Raw genomic sequence first — 17516 nt, 5'->3', positions numbered from 1 at the left:
AATGAGGTCCTCCGCCCGCCCGCCCGTCACGCCCTCTGCCCGTCACGCCCTCTGCCCTCGCTCCGCCTCTAGCCTCGCCCCCTTCCGGGCCCGCCCCTCCCCGCGCGCGCCGCCTCTGCATCTTCCGTCCCGGGCCGGCTACGCCTCTGCCTGCACTGCACCCTCCCGGCGTGGGGCGTCGCTGTAGCGGTCTGCGCGCTCCACTCAGACTCTGGCGCTCGGGCGGGGGCGGGAGGCGGAGCGGAGGCTTGGGGGTGGTGTCACCGCGGTCCCTAGGCGGCGGGCGGCCGGCGGCGGCGGCGGCGGCGGCGGAGTCGGTGGTCTTGGCGCGATGGCCGCCTCGGTGTTCTGCTGCCTGCGGTGCTGCAGGGACGGCGGGACGGGACACATCCCTCTGAAGGAGATGCCGGCCGTACAGCTGGACACGCAGCACATGGGTAAGGGCCCTCCCTTCCCCAGACCCAACGGCCCACGCCGGGTGTGGCGCGGCGGGTCGGGGGCAGTGCGGGGTCCGGAGGACCACACGCAGCCCTGCCCCTCCGGGCCCGCCCCCCGCTCCTTGCTCTGAGTTGCTGCCCTCGACCCCGTTTCGTCTCGCGGATCTCTTCCAGACGCCGGCCAACTCCACCTCGGCCCTGTTCTGTGTTCAGGGCTACGGAGCCCTGTCTGCTCCTGTCATCGGGAGCTGGTTGTGTGGACCTGCCTACCCATTTTCCCCGGAATCTCGGAGCAGCCGCCTCCCGAGGCTCGTCAGCTGTCCCCAGGCGAGGGGAGCGCCTCTGGTGCTCCTCCTACAGCGTTACTACCTAATTGCGTTTCTATTTTTTTTTTTTAAGATTTTATTTATTTATTCATGAGAGACAGAGGAGGAGAGAGAGAGAGAAGCAGGCTCCCAAGGAGCAGGGAGCCCGATGCGGGATTCGATCCCAGGACCCCGGGATCATGACCTGAGCCGAAGGCAGACGCTTAACGACTGAGCCACCCAGGCGCCCCTTAATTGCGTTTCTAAACAAGATTTCTAGCCACAAGTGAATATTAGACAAACATTCTCGGGGAAAAAAAATAGAGAACTGAGAATTGTTTTTAATTTATCAGCATTTCTATATTTCAGAGTAAATATGGCATCGCTATTTTTTTGACAGAAGTGAAACAAATTAACCTTGATTGTTGGATAAAAAAATAAACTTTACACGGTCTCTGCATTTTTTATTTAGGATCAGATGTTGTCATTGTAAAAAATGGAAGAAGAATATGTGGAACAGGAGGTTGTTTAGCCAGTGCCCCTTTACATCAAAACAAAAGCTACTTTGAATTCAAAATCCAGTCCACAGGTTGGTATAATGGTCCTTTACTATTGAACATACTAACTGTAAATATTAAGAGCAATTTTCAATATATGAAAAAGATTAAGGCGGCAATAAAAAAGCACCAGACTTATTTGGAAGAACTTTTTTTTTCCTCCTCTTGTGTGATCCTGGTTAAAGTAGTTAATTTAGTTATTGAGTTATTTTAGGTTCAGTTTTGTTATCTATAAAATGGGATTGCAGGAACTGTCTTTCCTGCTTCACACTAGTTACAATTAGGAATGTGTATTACACTCGATCAGTCAGTGTAAGGCACTAGCATCATGAATGAGTGCTAGATGCTCCATTTCATTTGGCCAAGCATTAAAGGTGTGGATTCTTGCTGTTTTATCTTAGGATAAAATCCGTCTTATGATCCTGAATTTTTTCTCATAAATCTTGTTAAAATACCCAGATTCATTGTCTTCTGAAGCAATTAGCAGATTTAGAATTCTAATGTCTATATTTCTCATTAAAAGAAAATTTTTTTTTCAAATATTTTATTTATTTGACAGAGAGCAACACATAGAGGGAACACAAGCAGGGGGAGTGGGAGAGGGAGGAACAGGCTTCCCACTGAGCAGGGAGCCCAATGCAGGGCTTGATCCCAGGACCCTGGTATCATGACCTGAGCAGAAGGCAGAGCCTTAACGACTGAGTCACCCAGGCACCCTCTCATTAAAAAATTACAGAGTTTTTTGAATCATACAGCAGTTCTGTTTGAGTATTAGAATAGCAATTAGTTAACTTGTAGCCATTTTGAATGTGGGGAAATATATTTTTTAAAGCTTTGTTATAAAAAAGACTTCTAGTGAAATACAGCATGAGTAATATAAGTATAGGTGTAGAATAGGAAAACTAAAGGGTAGTAAATTAATCATACTCAACAAGCTTGAATGATATAAAACATCCTTCTGGGGCTTGTTTTCTAAATTAATTTAAAATACTGATTTTCTTAAGTATATGAAATAAATATGAAACTGTCCTCCATTTCATTCTTTTACAAGTTAGCAGCAAAATGTCTCTGGTTACTAAAATCTTCTCAAGTACAACCTACCTTTTCTCAAGAGAAGCAAATATTTTCTTGAGCCTTAAATCCAGTACAAATTTTTATGTGGATTTTCTGTAAAGGATGGCATCCTCAGTGACATCTCTAGAATAAATACATTGTTGGAGTTTGTAAATTGATCTCTCAGTGAAAACCTGAGGCAGTTATGCCAAAGTGTATCAGCATGCACAGTTCTTTAGGAGTAAAGAGACTCTATATCCCTGTCTAGAACTGTTGTCCCATGAAATTAGTATTATCACCTTCTGTCACTCTTAAATTTTCCCACTCTGGAGGATAACTTATATAGTAAGATTATTTAGGAAGCCCAGACATGCAACTTTTTGATAGTTTTGCTCAATTCAGAAAAATTGATTGGCAACATGATTTTCAAACCTTCTTCCGTTTATAGATTTTCTCCTAACTGATTTTGATAAAAACTGAAAAGGAAACAGTTTGAAACAAAATCCAGAGCTCTAGGTATTCTGTTTGGCTGGTTAAGAGGAGAGCTGCTTGCTTAAAATCAGCTTAGACCAAAAGGTTTTAAACTCACTGATTTAAGGTACGGGTAAGAAAATCATTTTATCCTTCATCATTAATTTTCTCCTCTTCATGGTATTGACCAGGTCTGTGTCATTTGTCACCCATTATAGATGCAGAAACTAGAGACTAATTTCCCACTTCTCTAAGGTAGTGCTTGACTAGAACCCTAGGCCATTTAAATTAATTGTGTAGCTTTTTCAAAATGTCTTTTAGAGAGTAGTGATCATAATAGCTAACATCTTTTAAAAAATACTCCACTTTACTTAACCAATTTTGGGGGGAATACTTACACTGTTCCAAGTATTTACTTGGTTACCTTGCTATATCTTTTAATAACTCTTTGAGGTAAGTACTGTTAGAATCCCAAATTCACAGGTAAGGAAGCAGAGGCAGATTAAATATCTTGCCCCAGATGACCTAGTTAAGCCAAAGGTTGAATCTGGACAGTACACCTTCAGGACCCACTCTTACCTCCTATGTTGTACTCCATCTGTAGAGAACATAGGGTAAGTTTGCAAACTACTTTTAAAAGATTTGTTTTTTAAAAAATTAATAAAAAATAGTGATAGTACACTACTTCTTTTAAAAACAACTTACACTCTTAAAAACAACCCCTTCTTTCATGTTTGTTTTCTTCAGATTTGGGGGCATTTAAACTATTATTTTTTAGGAATATGGGGTATTGGCGTTGCAACTCAAAAAGTTAACTTGAATCAGATTCCTCTTGGCCGAGATGTGCACAGCCTGGTGATGAGGAATGATGGAGCCCTCTACCACAACAACGAGGAGAAAAATAGGCTGCCAGCAAACAGTCTTCCGCAGGAGGGAGATGTGGTGGTAAGTTTTCCTGTGGAATTGTTTTCCACTGTAAATTATTAAAGTTGAACTGCTTTTAGTGTATATAGTTTTGCCTGGGAGTTTATGGTTTCAATTCTGAAGCACTGGGATTGGATCCAGTTGAGGTGGTACATATTCCAAAGAGGGCACTTGGTGTAGATACTGCTGCCTTACCAAACTGCTCTCCTTTCTAGAGCTGTCTGCCCTGGCCAGGAAAATCCTCATGAGCCCTTATGTCCATTCAGGAGAATTAATGACAGGTTGGCTGCGTATCAACATCTCCTGCTTCTCTCACATCAGAGAAATCTTGGCCCACAATTTTAAAAGTTTGCTGACATTCATATTAGAAAATATTAGGTATTTTTGCAACTAGCGATCTCGTAGAGAAAATTTTGACATTTATTGCAGGCATACCTCGGACATACTGTGGGTTTGGTTCCAGACCACTGCAATAAAGCAAATATTGAAATAAAGCAAGTCAAATGATGTTTTTGGTTTCCCAGTGAATATATATGTTTACACTACACTGTAGTCTTTTAAGTGTACAATAGCATTATGTTTAAAAAAATGGATGTACCTTAATTTAAAAATATTTTATTGCTAAAAAATACTAACCATCATCTGAACTTTTAGTGAGTCAAAATCTTTTTGTTGGTGGAGGGTCTTGCCTCAATGTTGATGGCTCCTGACTTGATCAGGGTGGTGGTTGCTGAAGGTTAGGGTGGCCATCATAATTTCTTAAAGGAAGACAACAGTGCATTTTGCTGGAAAGATTGACCCTTCTTTTCATTAACAATTTCTCTGTGGCATGTGATGCTGTTTGATAGCATTTTGCCCAAAGTAGAACTTCTTTCAAAGTTAGTTTCAATTCTGTCAAACCCTGCTGCTGCCTCATCAACTAAGTTTATATAATATTTTAAATCCTTTGTTGTCATTTCAACAGTCTTCACAGCATCTTCACCAGGAGTAGACTCCATCTCAAGAAACCACTTTCTTTGCTCATCCACAAGAAGCAACTCTTCATCCACTTAAGTTTTATCACGAGATCGCAGAAATTTAGCCACATCTTCAGGCTCCACTTCTAATTCTAGTTCTCTTACTGTTTCTACCACCTCCACAGTTCATTCCTCTACTGAAGTCTTGAAACCCTCAAAGTCATTCGTGAGGATTGGAATCAACTTCTTCCAAACTTCTGTTAATGTTATTTTGAGACTTCTCATGAATCATGAATGTTCTTTTTTTTTCTTAAGTAGGCTCCAGGCCCAGCATGGAGCCCAACATGGGGCTTGAACTCATGACCCTGAGATCAAGACCTGAGCTGAGACCAAGAGTCATTGCTTAACTGACTGAGCCACCCAGGCGCCCTAAATCATGAATGTTCTTAAGGGCATCTAGAATGGTGAATCCTCTTCAGAAGGTTTTCAGTTTACTTTGCTGAGATCCTTCAGAAGAATCACTATCTATGGCAGCTATAGCCTTACGAAATGTATGTCTTAAGTAATAAGACTTGAAAATTGAAATTACTCCTTGATCCTTGGGCTACAGAATGGATGCTATGTTAGCAGGCATGAAAACAGCATTAATCTCGTTTATCTCCATCAGAGATTTTGTGTGATTGTCAGTGAGCAGTGATATTTTGAAAGGAGTCTTTTTTTTGGAGCAGTAGGTCTCAACTGTGAGCTTAAAATACTCAGTAAACCATGTTATAAACAGATGTGCTGTTATCCAGGCTTTATTGTTCCATTTATAGAGCACACAGAGTAGATTTAACATCATTCTTAAGGGCCCTGGGATTTTTGGAATGGTCGCTGAGCATTGGCTTCAACTTAAAGTCACCAGCTGCATAGCCCCTAATAAGAGAATCAGCCTGTCCTTTGAAGCCAGGCATTGACTTCTCCTGTCTAGCTCTGAAAATCCTAGATGGCATCTTCTTCCAGTATAAGGCTGTTTCGTCTACACTGAAAATCTGTTGTTCAGTGTAGCCACCTTCACTTGGCTAGATCTCCTGGATAACTTGCTGCTTCACCTTGCGCTTTTGTTACAGAAATGGCCTCTTTCCTTAAACGTCATGAACCAACTTCTGCTGGCTTCCGGCTTTTCTCCTGCAGCTTCCTCACCTCTCCCAGCCGTCACAGAATTGAAAAGAGTTAGGGCCTTGTCCTGGATTAGGCTTTGGGTTAAGAGAATATTATGGCTGATTTGATCTTCTAAGCGGACCACCAAAATTTCTCCGTATCAGCAATAAGTCTGTTTTGCTTTCTTATTATTTGTGTGTTCACTGGAGTAACACTTAATTTTCTTCAAGAAGTTTTCCTTTGTATTCACAACTCAGCTAATTGGTGCAAGAGGCCTAGCTGTTGTGGCTTTCTACATGCCTTCCTCACTGAGCTTAATCATTTCTGACTTTTCATTTAAAGTGAGAGACATGTGACTTCCTTTCACTTGAACTCTTAGAGGCCATTGTAGGGTTATTAATTGGCCCAATTTCAGTATTCAGTAAGGGAATAAGGAGGCCAGAGGAGGGGGGGGAGACAGGAACACCTAGTCAGTGGAGCAGTTAAAACCCACACATTTATTGATCAAGTTAATGGTCTTATATGGGCATGGTTTGGCACCCCAAAGTAATCGCAATAGTAACATCAAAGATCACTGAACACAGATCACCTTAACAAATAAAATAATGAAAAAGTTTGAAATATTGTAAGAACTACCAAAATGTGACCCAGGACTTTTAGTGAGCAAACACTGTTGGAAAAATGGTACCAATAGACTTGCTCAACACATGGTTGCCACAAACCTTCAATTTGTAAAAAATGCAGTGTCTGCGAAGTGCAATAAAACAAGGTATGCCTGTATTTAATTTGTTATGAACGTCTCTTAAAGAATTACAGCATTTTCTTAGGAGTGTTGGTCCTCATTAAACTTGATCTTATTAAACTTCTTCACTTAGAGAACTCTTCAAAGAACTGGACTCAAAATCCTAAGGTTTGATTGGAGAGAAGTTTTTTGGAAAGCAGGGGATAAAAAGAGTTACATATCTTAAGACTTCTCTATTTTTATTCCCAACTAATATATTTAAGTCTTTACCAAAGCCACCCTGTTGAAAATACAATCCAAAGATACCTTTCTGCTTTCCCAGTTACTTCTTAAATGTCACTATCCAAGAAATTTATACCCTGGGTTCAGGCTATTAGCTATTGATTGAGAACAGAGTCCTAGGATCTCCTTCAGCAAAGATGCCCTTATACATAGAACCTTGTGTTCCTGGCTCTGGTACCAAGTTGAAAGGAATCTACATAATGAGGGAAAGTTTCTAATAAGATGACACAGAGTAAATCCAGGTTATTGAACTGAAGAAAGATACAGTATTTTGATGAAAAGGAGGAGAAATGTGAAAAATAAGATTTTTAACTGTGGTCTGATCTTTCATTTTTCTTAAAGGTTTATTTATTTATTTTAGGGAGAGAGTGGTGGTTATTTAGAGGGAGGGAGAGGGAGGGAGAGACTCTCAAGCAGACTCCCTGCTGAGCGCAGTACCCGATGCAGGGCTCAGTCCATGACCCTGAGATCATGACCTGAGCCAAAAATCAAGAGTCGGACACTTAACCAGCCAAGCCACCCAGGTGCCCCTGATCTTTCTTTTCTTTTCTGCAATTTAAAAAATATGAAGAACATTTTGTTTTGTTTTGTTTTGTTTAAAGAGGGAGAGAGAGAGAGAGAGGCAGAGGGACAGGGAGAGAGAATCTTAAGCAGGCTCCACACCCAGCATGGAGTCCGACACAGGGCTCAGATGTCACGACCCTGAGATCATGACCTGAGCCAAAATCAAGAGTCAGACGCTTATCCGACTGAGCCACCCAGGCTCCCCTAGTTTTTAAATAGGTAAATTGTTGAGAGAGTTTTAGGCAAAAAGAAAAGGAAAAGAAAGTGTTTGAGGAGACAAAAGGCATAAACCATTTTTAAAATCTGCTTTTCCCTGTTCTTTTTGAATAGTTGGTTTTGTACTTGTAGATCATTGCCAGATGTCCATAATATGGAACACCCTTATACAAACGGATATTTCTTGAAAGAGAATTTTGAAGTTAAGTCGATGCTATCATCCTGTTTACAGTAAGATGAAATTCAAACATAAGCAAGGATAATCAGTAACAAATGTTTCCCTTTGTTGATGTGTTGAACTTCTACTGTGTGTTATTCTTGCCTTCCTAGCTCATTCATTGAAATAACTGATCCCACAAATTGACAGTCATTTTTAGTCTATAAGCTTTATTAAATTAAACTTTAAGTTTTCATATCCATTCTGATAAAAGGAGGACTTTAGAAAGGTGAAATATATGCAGAATCAAGAAAAGTAAAACATTACCCTACCATATTACCTTTATATTCCTAGGTCAGACATTTGAGAACAAATTTCACCAAATTGCTGACGGTGGCATAGGAAAAGTAGAATGGATTTAAGACAGGAAAAAACATTCTCACATGTGCAGAATTTCAGTTATATACCATTCCCTGAGGAGAAATCAAGAAAAGTAAGCTTTCAACATCTGACCAAATGATTATATTCATACAATAATCCTACAATACCCACAGGGCCTACTATAGCACTAGGAAGGCATACCTGGCTTATTTTTTCCTTTTACATACAGTTTTGAGAAGTGGAAATTATAGTCTAAAATTGCATTTTTCAGTTTAATTTCAGAGAAGTTTTATAAACATTCTATGTTATAATAATAGCAAACACTTCTCTAGCATTTATTATGGGCCAGGCACTGTTTTAAATGCCTGCCAGGGATTAAATTGTTTAATCCTCATAATGACTCTATAAAATAGTATTATTATTACCATTTCATAAATTAGGAGAAGTTAAGTAACTTCTTTTATGAAGGAATCCCGGAGTATAATACAGGCAGCTTAATTACAGAGTCTGTTCACTGAACATGCAAGCAATTATTGATAAATGCTTTAAACATGTCAGATTTTTTGGTATCATTATGGTGGAATGACACCTAGTGTCTGGATCATATAAAAGGACAGATTAAGTTAGAAATACTTGAACTAAACTTTGCTAATAGGAGTTGGGGGTTCTTACATCCTTTCTCACTTCTTTCTTCAGCGTTGGGATTTTGCCATGATGCTGCAGGTTTGACTTTTAATACCTGCTTGCTTACAGTAGGTTATGCTGCCACCAGGTGGTGAAGGGTGACTGGATTACAGACCACTGCGCTGAACTAGATATCCCGTAAGGTGTTCCTATAAAGAGAGGACGCATTGTTTTTGTGTAATTTTGTTTTTTAAATGAAAAAAGTCCTCTTCATTACAAAAACTAATCCCAGCCATCAGTTAGCTTCATTATTATATTAAAATACATAAACTGAAATGAAACAAACTGTCTCTCTCAATATTTCTTAATTAACAAATTATTCTTTAACCCTGGCTTTGCTAAGATTTGAGGAGATTTTTTAAAAAGATTTACTTATTTATTTTAGAGAGAGAGCCAGACTCCCTGGCTGAGTGCAGAGCTTGACCCATGAGATCATGACCTGAGCTGAAATCAAGAGGCTTAACTGCCTGAGCCACCCAGGTGCCCCAAGAGAATCTTATAGCACTTAACACACTGACTCATCTGGGCCTTTGTTGTTTTAAGGAGAAAGTGAAGGAGTTAAGACTAGATCATCTGTAAGATCTTTTTCTACCTCTAAAAGTTTTTTTTTTCTTTCTTTTTTCAAAGATTTTATTATTTACCAGAGAGAGAGAGAGAGCACGAGAGTATAAGCTGGCGGGGGGGGGGGGGGCAGGCAGAGGGAGAAGCAGGCTTCCTGCTGAGCAGGGAACCCAATGCGGGACTCCATCCCAGGACCCTGGGATCATGACCTGAGCCGAAGGCAGATGCTTAACCAACTGAGCCACCCAGGTGTCCCAATCTACCTCTAAAAGTTTTTTAAGTTGATATAATATATCCACAGTCAGAAATCCTTGGAGTGGTCTTCTTGGTCTGTGATGATTTTGCTGTTCAAAGATCTCTGCTGTCTATTCTTAATTCTTCAAATTAAGAAATTTCTGCCCGCAGTTAGTAATTATTGTATAAAGTTTTAAAGAGGGGTAGTATGGCAGGGCAAGTAGAGTAAGTTTTCTGAAGCCATACTGCATGAATTTAAATCCCAGTTCTGTCACTTCCTAGTTCTGTAACCCTATATAAATTATTTAATCTTTTTGTGCCTTAACTACTTCATCTGTACAATGGGGCTAATAGTAATAATAATAATACCCATCTTGTTGTGAGGACTTAGAATAGTGCTTGGTACATTATACAGGCTTTCGAAGTATTTTCCAGCATTTTAGTAATAATAACTATTTATTATTAGTTTTGACTCTTGCACCGTCAATAACGTTCAGAGAAACAGATTAACCCATTTTTATTCCACTTTTTTTTTTACTCTTTTGAGCAATTTTTCTGTTTTCAACTTGATACTAGCTACCAATTACATTCCATTGTAAACACTAGCTTGATAATACATCTGACATATTTGAAAGCAAGGTAAAGAGATGGAAATGTATTTCTTTCCAGAAATAAGTTCTATAAAGACACTTCACAACTTGAGAACAGTGACGGGTAGTAAGCCCTAATGCTGAAAACCTCATTGTTTTTCCCCTTTAAGATTAAATCCTATAGAGAGAGAGCAATATTTTCTGTATGATTTTTAAAGGTCTCTCTGGGAGTGCCTGGGTGGCACAGTCAGTTAAGCATCCGACTCTTGGTTTCGGCTCAGGTCATGATCTCAGGGTCGTGAGATCAAGCCCTGCCTCAAGCCCTGCATTGGGCTTTATGCTCATCGGGGAGTCTGCTTCTCTCTCTCTCTCTCTCTCTCTCCCCCTCCTCCCCATCTCCCCCCAGTGCACTCTCTCTCTCTCAAATAAATTTAAAAAAATAAAGGTCTCTCTGTACATGGCAGGCAGTACTTATATCATCTTAATACTCACCATGTAGGGGTGCCTGGGTGGCTCAGTCATTAAGCATCTGCCTTTGGCTCAGGTCATGGTCCCAGGGTCCTGGGATTGAGCCCCACATCGGGCTCCCTGCTCAGCGGGAAGCCTGCTTCTCCCTCCCCCACTCCCCCTGCTTGTGTTCCTTCTCTTGCTGTGTCTTTCTCTGTCAAATAAGTAAAATCCTTAAAAAAAAATATTCACAGTATAAAATTCAGATTATCTGAATATAATGCTAGGCATCAAACTGTTCTCATTTGTTTTACCTCTAATGTGAACTCTTGGAACTTCACCTGACTTTTCCCCCACGTAATCACCACTAATTTTTTTTTTTTTTAGCTCAGTTCAAGCAGAACTCCACCAAATTGTAAACCCTTAATGAAAGCTATTGTGACACAATTATAATTAAGTTTTTTCCATGCTTCCCAGTGGGTGCTTTCTGACTATTTAGGCTCTTTATGGAACATTTATATTTTTACTTTTTAATATTTTCTTTCCTTTCTAGGGTATTACATATGACCATGTAGAATTAAATGTATATTTGAATGGAAAAAATATGCATTGTCCAGCATCAGGTATACGAGGGACAGTGTATCCAGTTGTTTATGGTAAGCTAAAATATTTCTAAATATTATTATCATTATATGTTAACTTTTACTTAACATTTTCATTAACTTTCTAACTATATCATTCAAAAATCTGGACAAGTTAATAAGGACCTCTTTTGTATGAAACATACTTAGTAGGATATCAGAATTCCACTTTGCAGGACTAAGGAAGTTTTTTATTCCCCATGTATTAAAAATTTTTTTTACAAATACAACGATTAGGGGCACCTGGGTGGCTCATTCATTAAGCGTCTGCCTTCGGCTCGGGTCATGATCCCAGGGTCCTGGGATCGAGCCCCACATCGGGCTCCCTGCTCAGCGGGAAGCCTGCTTCTCCCTCCCCCACTCCCCCTGCTTGTGTTCCCTCTCTCGCTGTGTCTCTCTCTGTCAAATCTTTAAAAAAAAACAAATACAACGATTATACTTAAAAATACTCCCTTTTTAAATTATGTAATCTTACATTCTAGAAAGTTCCGAAGAGCTTTGCTGAGTTTACAGAGTTCTTTCTGCCAGTTATTAGGGAGATTTAGGTGACCAGGAAATGTAATTAAAGAATATTTTGGAGCCAGGGATGGGAATTTTATATAGACTGAGCATTAGTTACCTTTATAAAGTTACCTAAGTGTTAAAACTCGTCTGAGAAAAATTGTGACTTAGAATAGTTTCATGTTGATTGTTTTGCTTTTGATGGTTATGTATATGTATGTACTATGATTTCTGTACAAGTGTGTCCTCCCAAGAATTGGGTTACTTAAGAGATGACTCTATACCATTTAATTACGGTAATTTTTAAATAAGTCAATCAGAGAAAGACATGTATCATATGACCTCACTGATATGAGGAATTCTTAATCTCAGGAAACAAACTGAGTGTTGCTGGAGTGGTGGGGGGTGGGAGGGATGGGGTGGCTGGGTGATAGACATTGGGTAGGGTATGTGCTATGGTGAGCGCTGTGAATTGTGCAAGACTGTTGAATCACAGATCTGTACTTCTGAAACAAATAATGCAACATATGTTAAGAAAAAAGAAAAAGAAGATAGCAGGAGGGGAAGAATGAAGGGGAGTAAGTCAGAGGGGGAGACGAACCATGAGAGACAATGGACTCTGAAAAACAAACTGAGGGTTCTAGAGTGGAGGAGGGTAGGGGGATGGGTTAGCCTGGTGATGGGTATTAAAGAGGGCACATTCTGCATGGAGCACTGGGTGTTATGCACAAACAATGAATCATGGAACACTACATCAAAAACTAATGTAATATATGGTGATTAACATAACAATAAAAAATTTTTAAAAATAAATTAATTACGGTAATTTTTATTATAGAAAAATCCAAACATGTATAGAAGTAAAGAGAATGGTATAGTGATCCCTCATGTACCCATCACCCAGCTTCAAACAGTTATCAGCTTGGAGCCATTCGGGTTTCATCTACCCCCTAATGCAGAAGTATTATTCTGTTTTTCACCTTCCCTCCTTGGATTATTTTGAAGCAAATGCCAGATATTATATCATTTTATTCATAAATATTGCATATGTATCTCTAAAAAATAAGGCATCTCTTTATAAAAAATAAACATAAGCACAGTGTCTTTATCCCTCTAGTCTGCTTTATTTTTTATGTTACAAGTTAAAACAACAGCTGTATTATTTTTCTGCCTATGGTTTTAGTAATCTAAAAATATTTTCTCATTTAATTACTTTTAAGTTCTTAGATTTGAGCCATTATAAGAACTAATTATTAATTTTTATAGTAATTTACTAGAAAGGTAGCAGTTTTAGTGATGATCAGAAAAGTATACAAATAACAAATGTATTTAATAATATGATAACAGTTAAGGGTTATGCTCTACTTTTTAGTTGTTTTCATTAGTCTTTTCTCCCCAAAATTATTTTTCAGTGATTTTACCTTCTCTGTCTTTGCATATAAAAGTGTATTTTTAACTTTGATTTTGGTTAGTTTCTTTGCCATATTGGGTAAAGCATTTCCTTTATCTACTTAAATGGAAAGTAGCTTAATATTCTAAATAATTTAGTCTGAGAAATGAAATAAATATCAAATACAAATGAGTGTAGCAAATACATTTTATTCCAAATTGTTTCTTTGATTTAGCATAATTTTTAATGTAGTAAAGTTATAGATAGTAAGTTAAAGTATATTTCATAAATTGACATTGATAAGTCAGTTAAATTAAGCCAAGTATTTTAATGGTCTGATAATATCAGAGATAAAAATTAAACTTAAGGGATGCCTGGCTGGCTTAGTCAGTAGAGCATCTGACTCTATCTAGGGGTGGTGAGTTCGAGCCCTGTGTTGGTTGTAGAGATTATTAATACATACATACATACATAAAAATAAAACTTAAATTCCTTTACCTTTTGTCCTCCATCCCATCCCTAATCCTAGATCCAGCCAGTCATTCATTTTGTCAGTTCTTACACTCAAACTATGGAGAGAGAAAGCCATATCACACTGAAGAAAAGTGTCATTATAAAGTTACGCCATCCGGCCTAAGCTCTCACATTTGTGGCAGTTCTTTTATGTTTCTGCACGTCCCAGACCTTCACCATACTCCTGGAATTCCCTCCCCATTCTCCACAGATGACCTTACCTTCTACTTCATAAAGAAACGGGCTGTCAGTAGTGAACTCCACCTTCCCAGCCCTGCCCTCCTGACGTTTTTCTCAATCAAATCCAATCTTGCCTTCTTTCTGTCCCATCCTAGATGAAGAGGTATCCTTCATGTTAAAAACAAAACAAAAAAAAAAGTATAGTCTAGATTTCAAACTCCCCAGCTCTGGGACTTGACTTTGTCAGTTCTTTCACTCATATCTCACATAAGGAGCCTCTCTCATCAATGCCTGTAAACATTCTGAGTCATCCTTATCCCAAAAAACCCTTCCTAAACTCGTAGCACTCACTAGCCCTATGTTTACCCTTCTTTATCTGGCTGTAGTACTAAGAGTCTTTGTTTGGATATATGTATTTATTTCTTTTTGATAAATGCTGGTAAAAAGATGTAGAAGCTGAATAAGGGCTACAGTCTAGTTAACAGTACTTGATCGATGTCAGTTTTCTGGTTTTGATATTGTACTTTGGTTATGTAAGATGTTACCACTAGGGGAAGCTGTATGAAGAGTACAGACAACTCTTACTATTTGTGCAACCTTTTCTGAATCTATAATTTTTTCAAATCAATTTTTAAAAAGTAACACATCTTAATGTATAAAATTGAGAAAATACAGGGAAGCAAATAAGGAAAAAATTCAAAGCACTCATTCACACTAATTATTAGTAATATTTTGATGTATATCCTTTCAGTGTTTTTAATTTTATTTTTCATTGTGGTTATTTTACCCAATAGGATTATGTTTTGTAACCTGGGCAGCAGATGTATTTATTCTTTTTGCCTTTTAATGTTATGGTATTATGAAAACGGTCTTTTATAATTATGTATTCTTGTGAATTAAGGTGTTAACTTCTAATTTCTTTTTCTTTTTCTGTCTCTAGTTGATGACAGTGCAATTTTGGATTGCCAGTTCAGTGAATTTTATCATACTCCTCCACCTGGTTTTGAAAAAATATTATTTGAACAGCAGATCTTCTGAATGTATTTGTTTTCAAAACTTGTGTTTCTGCACTTTTAAAAGTGTTTACCATTTAATAAAGCTTTACCTGACTTGTAGATGAAAATATATTCTTAAAAATATGCTTGTTAATGTTGTTTAAGGAACCAGTGTTTTCAAGATACCATCTGGAAGTTGTGATTTAAAATACTTTCTGTTTTGTGAGATGAAATCAGCATTTGGGGCAGTTTATTTAATTCTTATTTAAATAAATATAACTATGGGTTTGATTAACAGTATTAAGGGGAAATGTATATATATATTTAAAAGGGAATCTTACATAAAATATTTGTTTTTATAATAGAGATGTAGAGTTGGGTGGGTTTTTCTCGTTTTGAAATTTAGACCTCATTAACTATTTTAAGTCTGCAGTCTAATTTGTGTCTGAGTGTTCTTTTTTATATAGAGTATAACAAAGTGGTAGAAAATATATTATTGGCAACTTCTTTTTTGGTGATTTATTTACTGTAAAATGTACCACTTTTCTTAAACGTTAAATTGCTTACTTTGTATGTCATTGCTTTTAATTTGCTTTGTGAAAGGAGGTAAATGTTTTAGTAACTGTCAGAGCTTTTTTGTTGAAGACCATCATGCTGTGTTACTTCAATACCAGAGTAAGTAGTGGTTGATTGGTGATGTAGTATACACTGGCAGACATTTAGAATAGTATGATGCTTTAAACTTAAATGTAAATGAGATTATTCTTTTAAGAACTTTTATTTAAATGTGAGTTTTTTTGTAAGGAATAATAAAATAATAGTAATTAAGAAGTATTTAGTACTGTATTAAATACACGTTCTTCCTGTTTTGTTAACTATACATTAAATTCACTTCATCCTTGATTATTTCAGAAGTTCAGAGATAAGTGAATCCGTGACCCTGAGCCTCTGCCAAGTCTTCAGTAAAGATTCCTTCAATACCCTACTGACCTGAACTAAACACTGTACACACTCTGGTACAATCTCCTTTTCTAGTGAGCTGAGGACATGTACCTTTCACTCCTTTGTCAACAAGGAGCAGTATGTTGTACTAGCAAACCATGGGCGTTAGAATCAGAAATCTGAATTGTAATTTTGCAATCTAATCCCATTACCTCCTCAACTGAGTTCCTTAGCTTCCCTGAGCTCAGGTTCCCCATTTATAAAAGGGATGCTCACACTTGCTTGATAAGATTCTGTATTAGTTAAATAAGGTAATATATGTAAAACACCTGAATCACCGTAGGCACTTAATAAATGTAGCTTCCTTGTTGACTCTTAAGCAGTGGTTTTCATAGTGTCCTCAAACCAGCAGCCTCAGGAATTTGTTAGGAATGCATATTCTCAGGCCCCGCCCCAGACCCACTGAATAAGAAACCCATGGGGATAGCACCCAGGAATCGGTGTTTGAACAAGCCTTTCAGGTGATTCTAATACACACTAAAGTTTGAGAACCACTGTTCAGGAGAGAATGATTGCCTACTATAAATTTTCTAAGGATTTAAGACTATTTTTGACCCATAGGCAAGAGAATCCTACAGTGTTTATTGTTTATTTGGTAGATGAAAATGTGACAATATGCTTTGAACACATAAATATACAGGAGTAAATTTATTTACATAAAACCCAAATTTACCTCTGAAGATACAGAATTGAACTATGTTATTTATGCATTTTTGTCTACTTTCTGAATCTTAATTCATAAAGAACATGCTTACTTTGGAAAGCAAATTGAAATGACTACTGTTGGCTGTCTTTATGTTATCTACCTCTTATTTTTTTTTTAAGCCAACCTTTTTTTAATCATCCTATTCTTTACTCAAGACTGTCTTTTCTGCCTCTAGTCATGGGGAATAGGCACAATACTAAAATGATACATGAGTTGTGCCATGTCCATGACAACAGTTTGATGAAGTCTAGATGTGTTTTTAATCTGAAGGTATCTAAGGCCTCTTAAAATGACCTCATTAAACCTCTAACCTCAGTCTAATCTTAAGGAAGACATCAGACAAATTCCAGTAGAGGGGCATCCTACAAAATACTTGAACAGTCCTCCTCCAAACTGTTAAGGTCATCAAAAAAAAGGAAAGAGAAACTGTCATACCCAAGAGCAACTGAGCCCAAGGGGACATAACAAGTAAATGTAATGTGGGATCCAGGAAGAGAGAAAAGGTATTAGGTAAAAACTAAGGAAGTATGAATAAACTATGGATTTTAATAATAAAGTATCAGTATTCATTTATTAATTATAACAAATGTATCCTACTATAAGATGTTAATAATTGGAGAAACTGGGAGAGGGAATATGTGGAAATTCTGTACTAAATTTTTCTGTAAATCTAAACTATTCAAAAAAATAAAGTCTTAAAAAATTACATTGATGGGGTGCCTGGCTGGCTCAGTCAGAAGAGTATGTGACTCTTGATCTCAGGGTCATGAGTTCGAGCCCCACATTGGGTGTAGAGATTAAATACATAAACTTAAAAAAAATTACATTGAGGTAGGAGAAATTTAAAAATAAAGCCTTTCATGAAGCCATCATGAAGAACATTAATA

General features: G+C 37.9%; 1 protein-coding gene across 2 annotated transcripts; it reads left to right on the top strand.

The window, feature by feature from the left end:
- Nucleotides 1-214: 214 nt before the first annotated feature.
- Nucleotides 215-15750, top strand: SPRYD7 (SPRY domain containing 7). Of its 2 annotated transcripts, XM_025875055.2 has the most exons (5): nt 226-437; nt 1215-1331; nt 3602-3768; nt 11255-11357; nt 14867-15750. In XM_025875055.2, the coding sequence occupies exons 1-5, from the start codon at nt 332-334 to the stop codon at nt 14962-14964; spliced, it is 591 nt and encodes a 196-aa protein (XP_025730840.1). In that variant the 5' UTR covers nt 226-331; the 3' UTR covers nt 14965-15750. The 2 variants fall into 2 exon arrangements, with proteins under 2 accessions (XP_073750700.1, XP_025730840.1); XM_073894599.1 differs by lacking the exon at nt 11255-11357 and having other exon boundaries at nt 215-437.
- The last annotated feature ends 1766 nt before the right edge of the window (nt 15751-17516 follow it).

The sequence above is a fragment of the Callorhinus ursinus genome, unplaced genomic scaffold (genome assembly GCF_003265705.2).
Source record: "Callorhinus ursinus isolate GAN/ISIS: 27379988/994484 unplaced genomic scaffold, GSC_fseal_2.0 scaffold7, whole genome shotgun sequence".
In the NCBI taxonomy this organism is placed as follows: Eukaryota; Metazoa; Chordata; class Mammalia; order Carnivora; family Otariidae; genus Callorhinus; species Callorhinus ursinus.
Note: the sequence above shows the minus strand (reverse complement) of the source record. Positions and strands in the feature narration are given on the sequence as shown.

Coding starts and splice junctions, on each gene's coding strand:
- SPRYD7 (XM_025875055.2), top strand. CDS start 332: ATGGCCGCCTCGGTGTTCTGCTGCCTGCGGTGCTGCAGGGACGGCGGG. Junction 1,332..3,601: donor ATTCAAAATCCAGTCCACAG/GTTGGTATAATG, acceptor ATTATTTTTTAG/GAATATGGGGTATTGGCGTT. Junction 3,769..11,254: donor CGCAGGAGGGAGATGTGGTG/GTAAGTTTTCCT, acceptor TTTCCTTTCTAG/GGTATTACATATGACCATGT.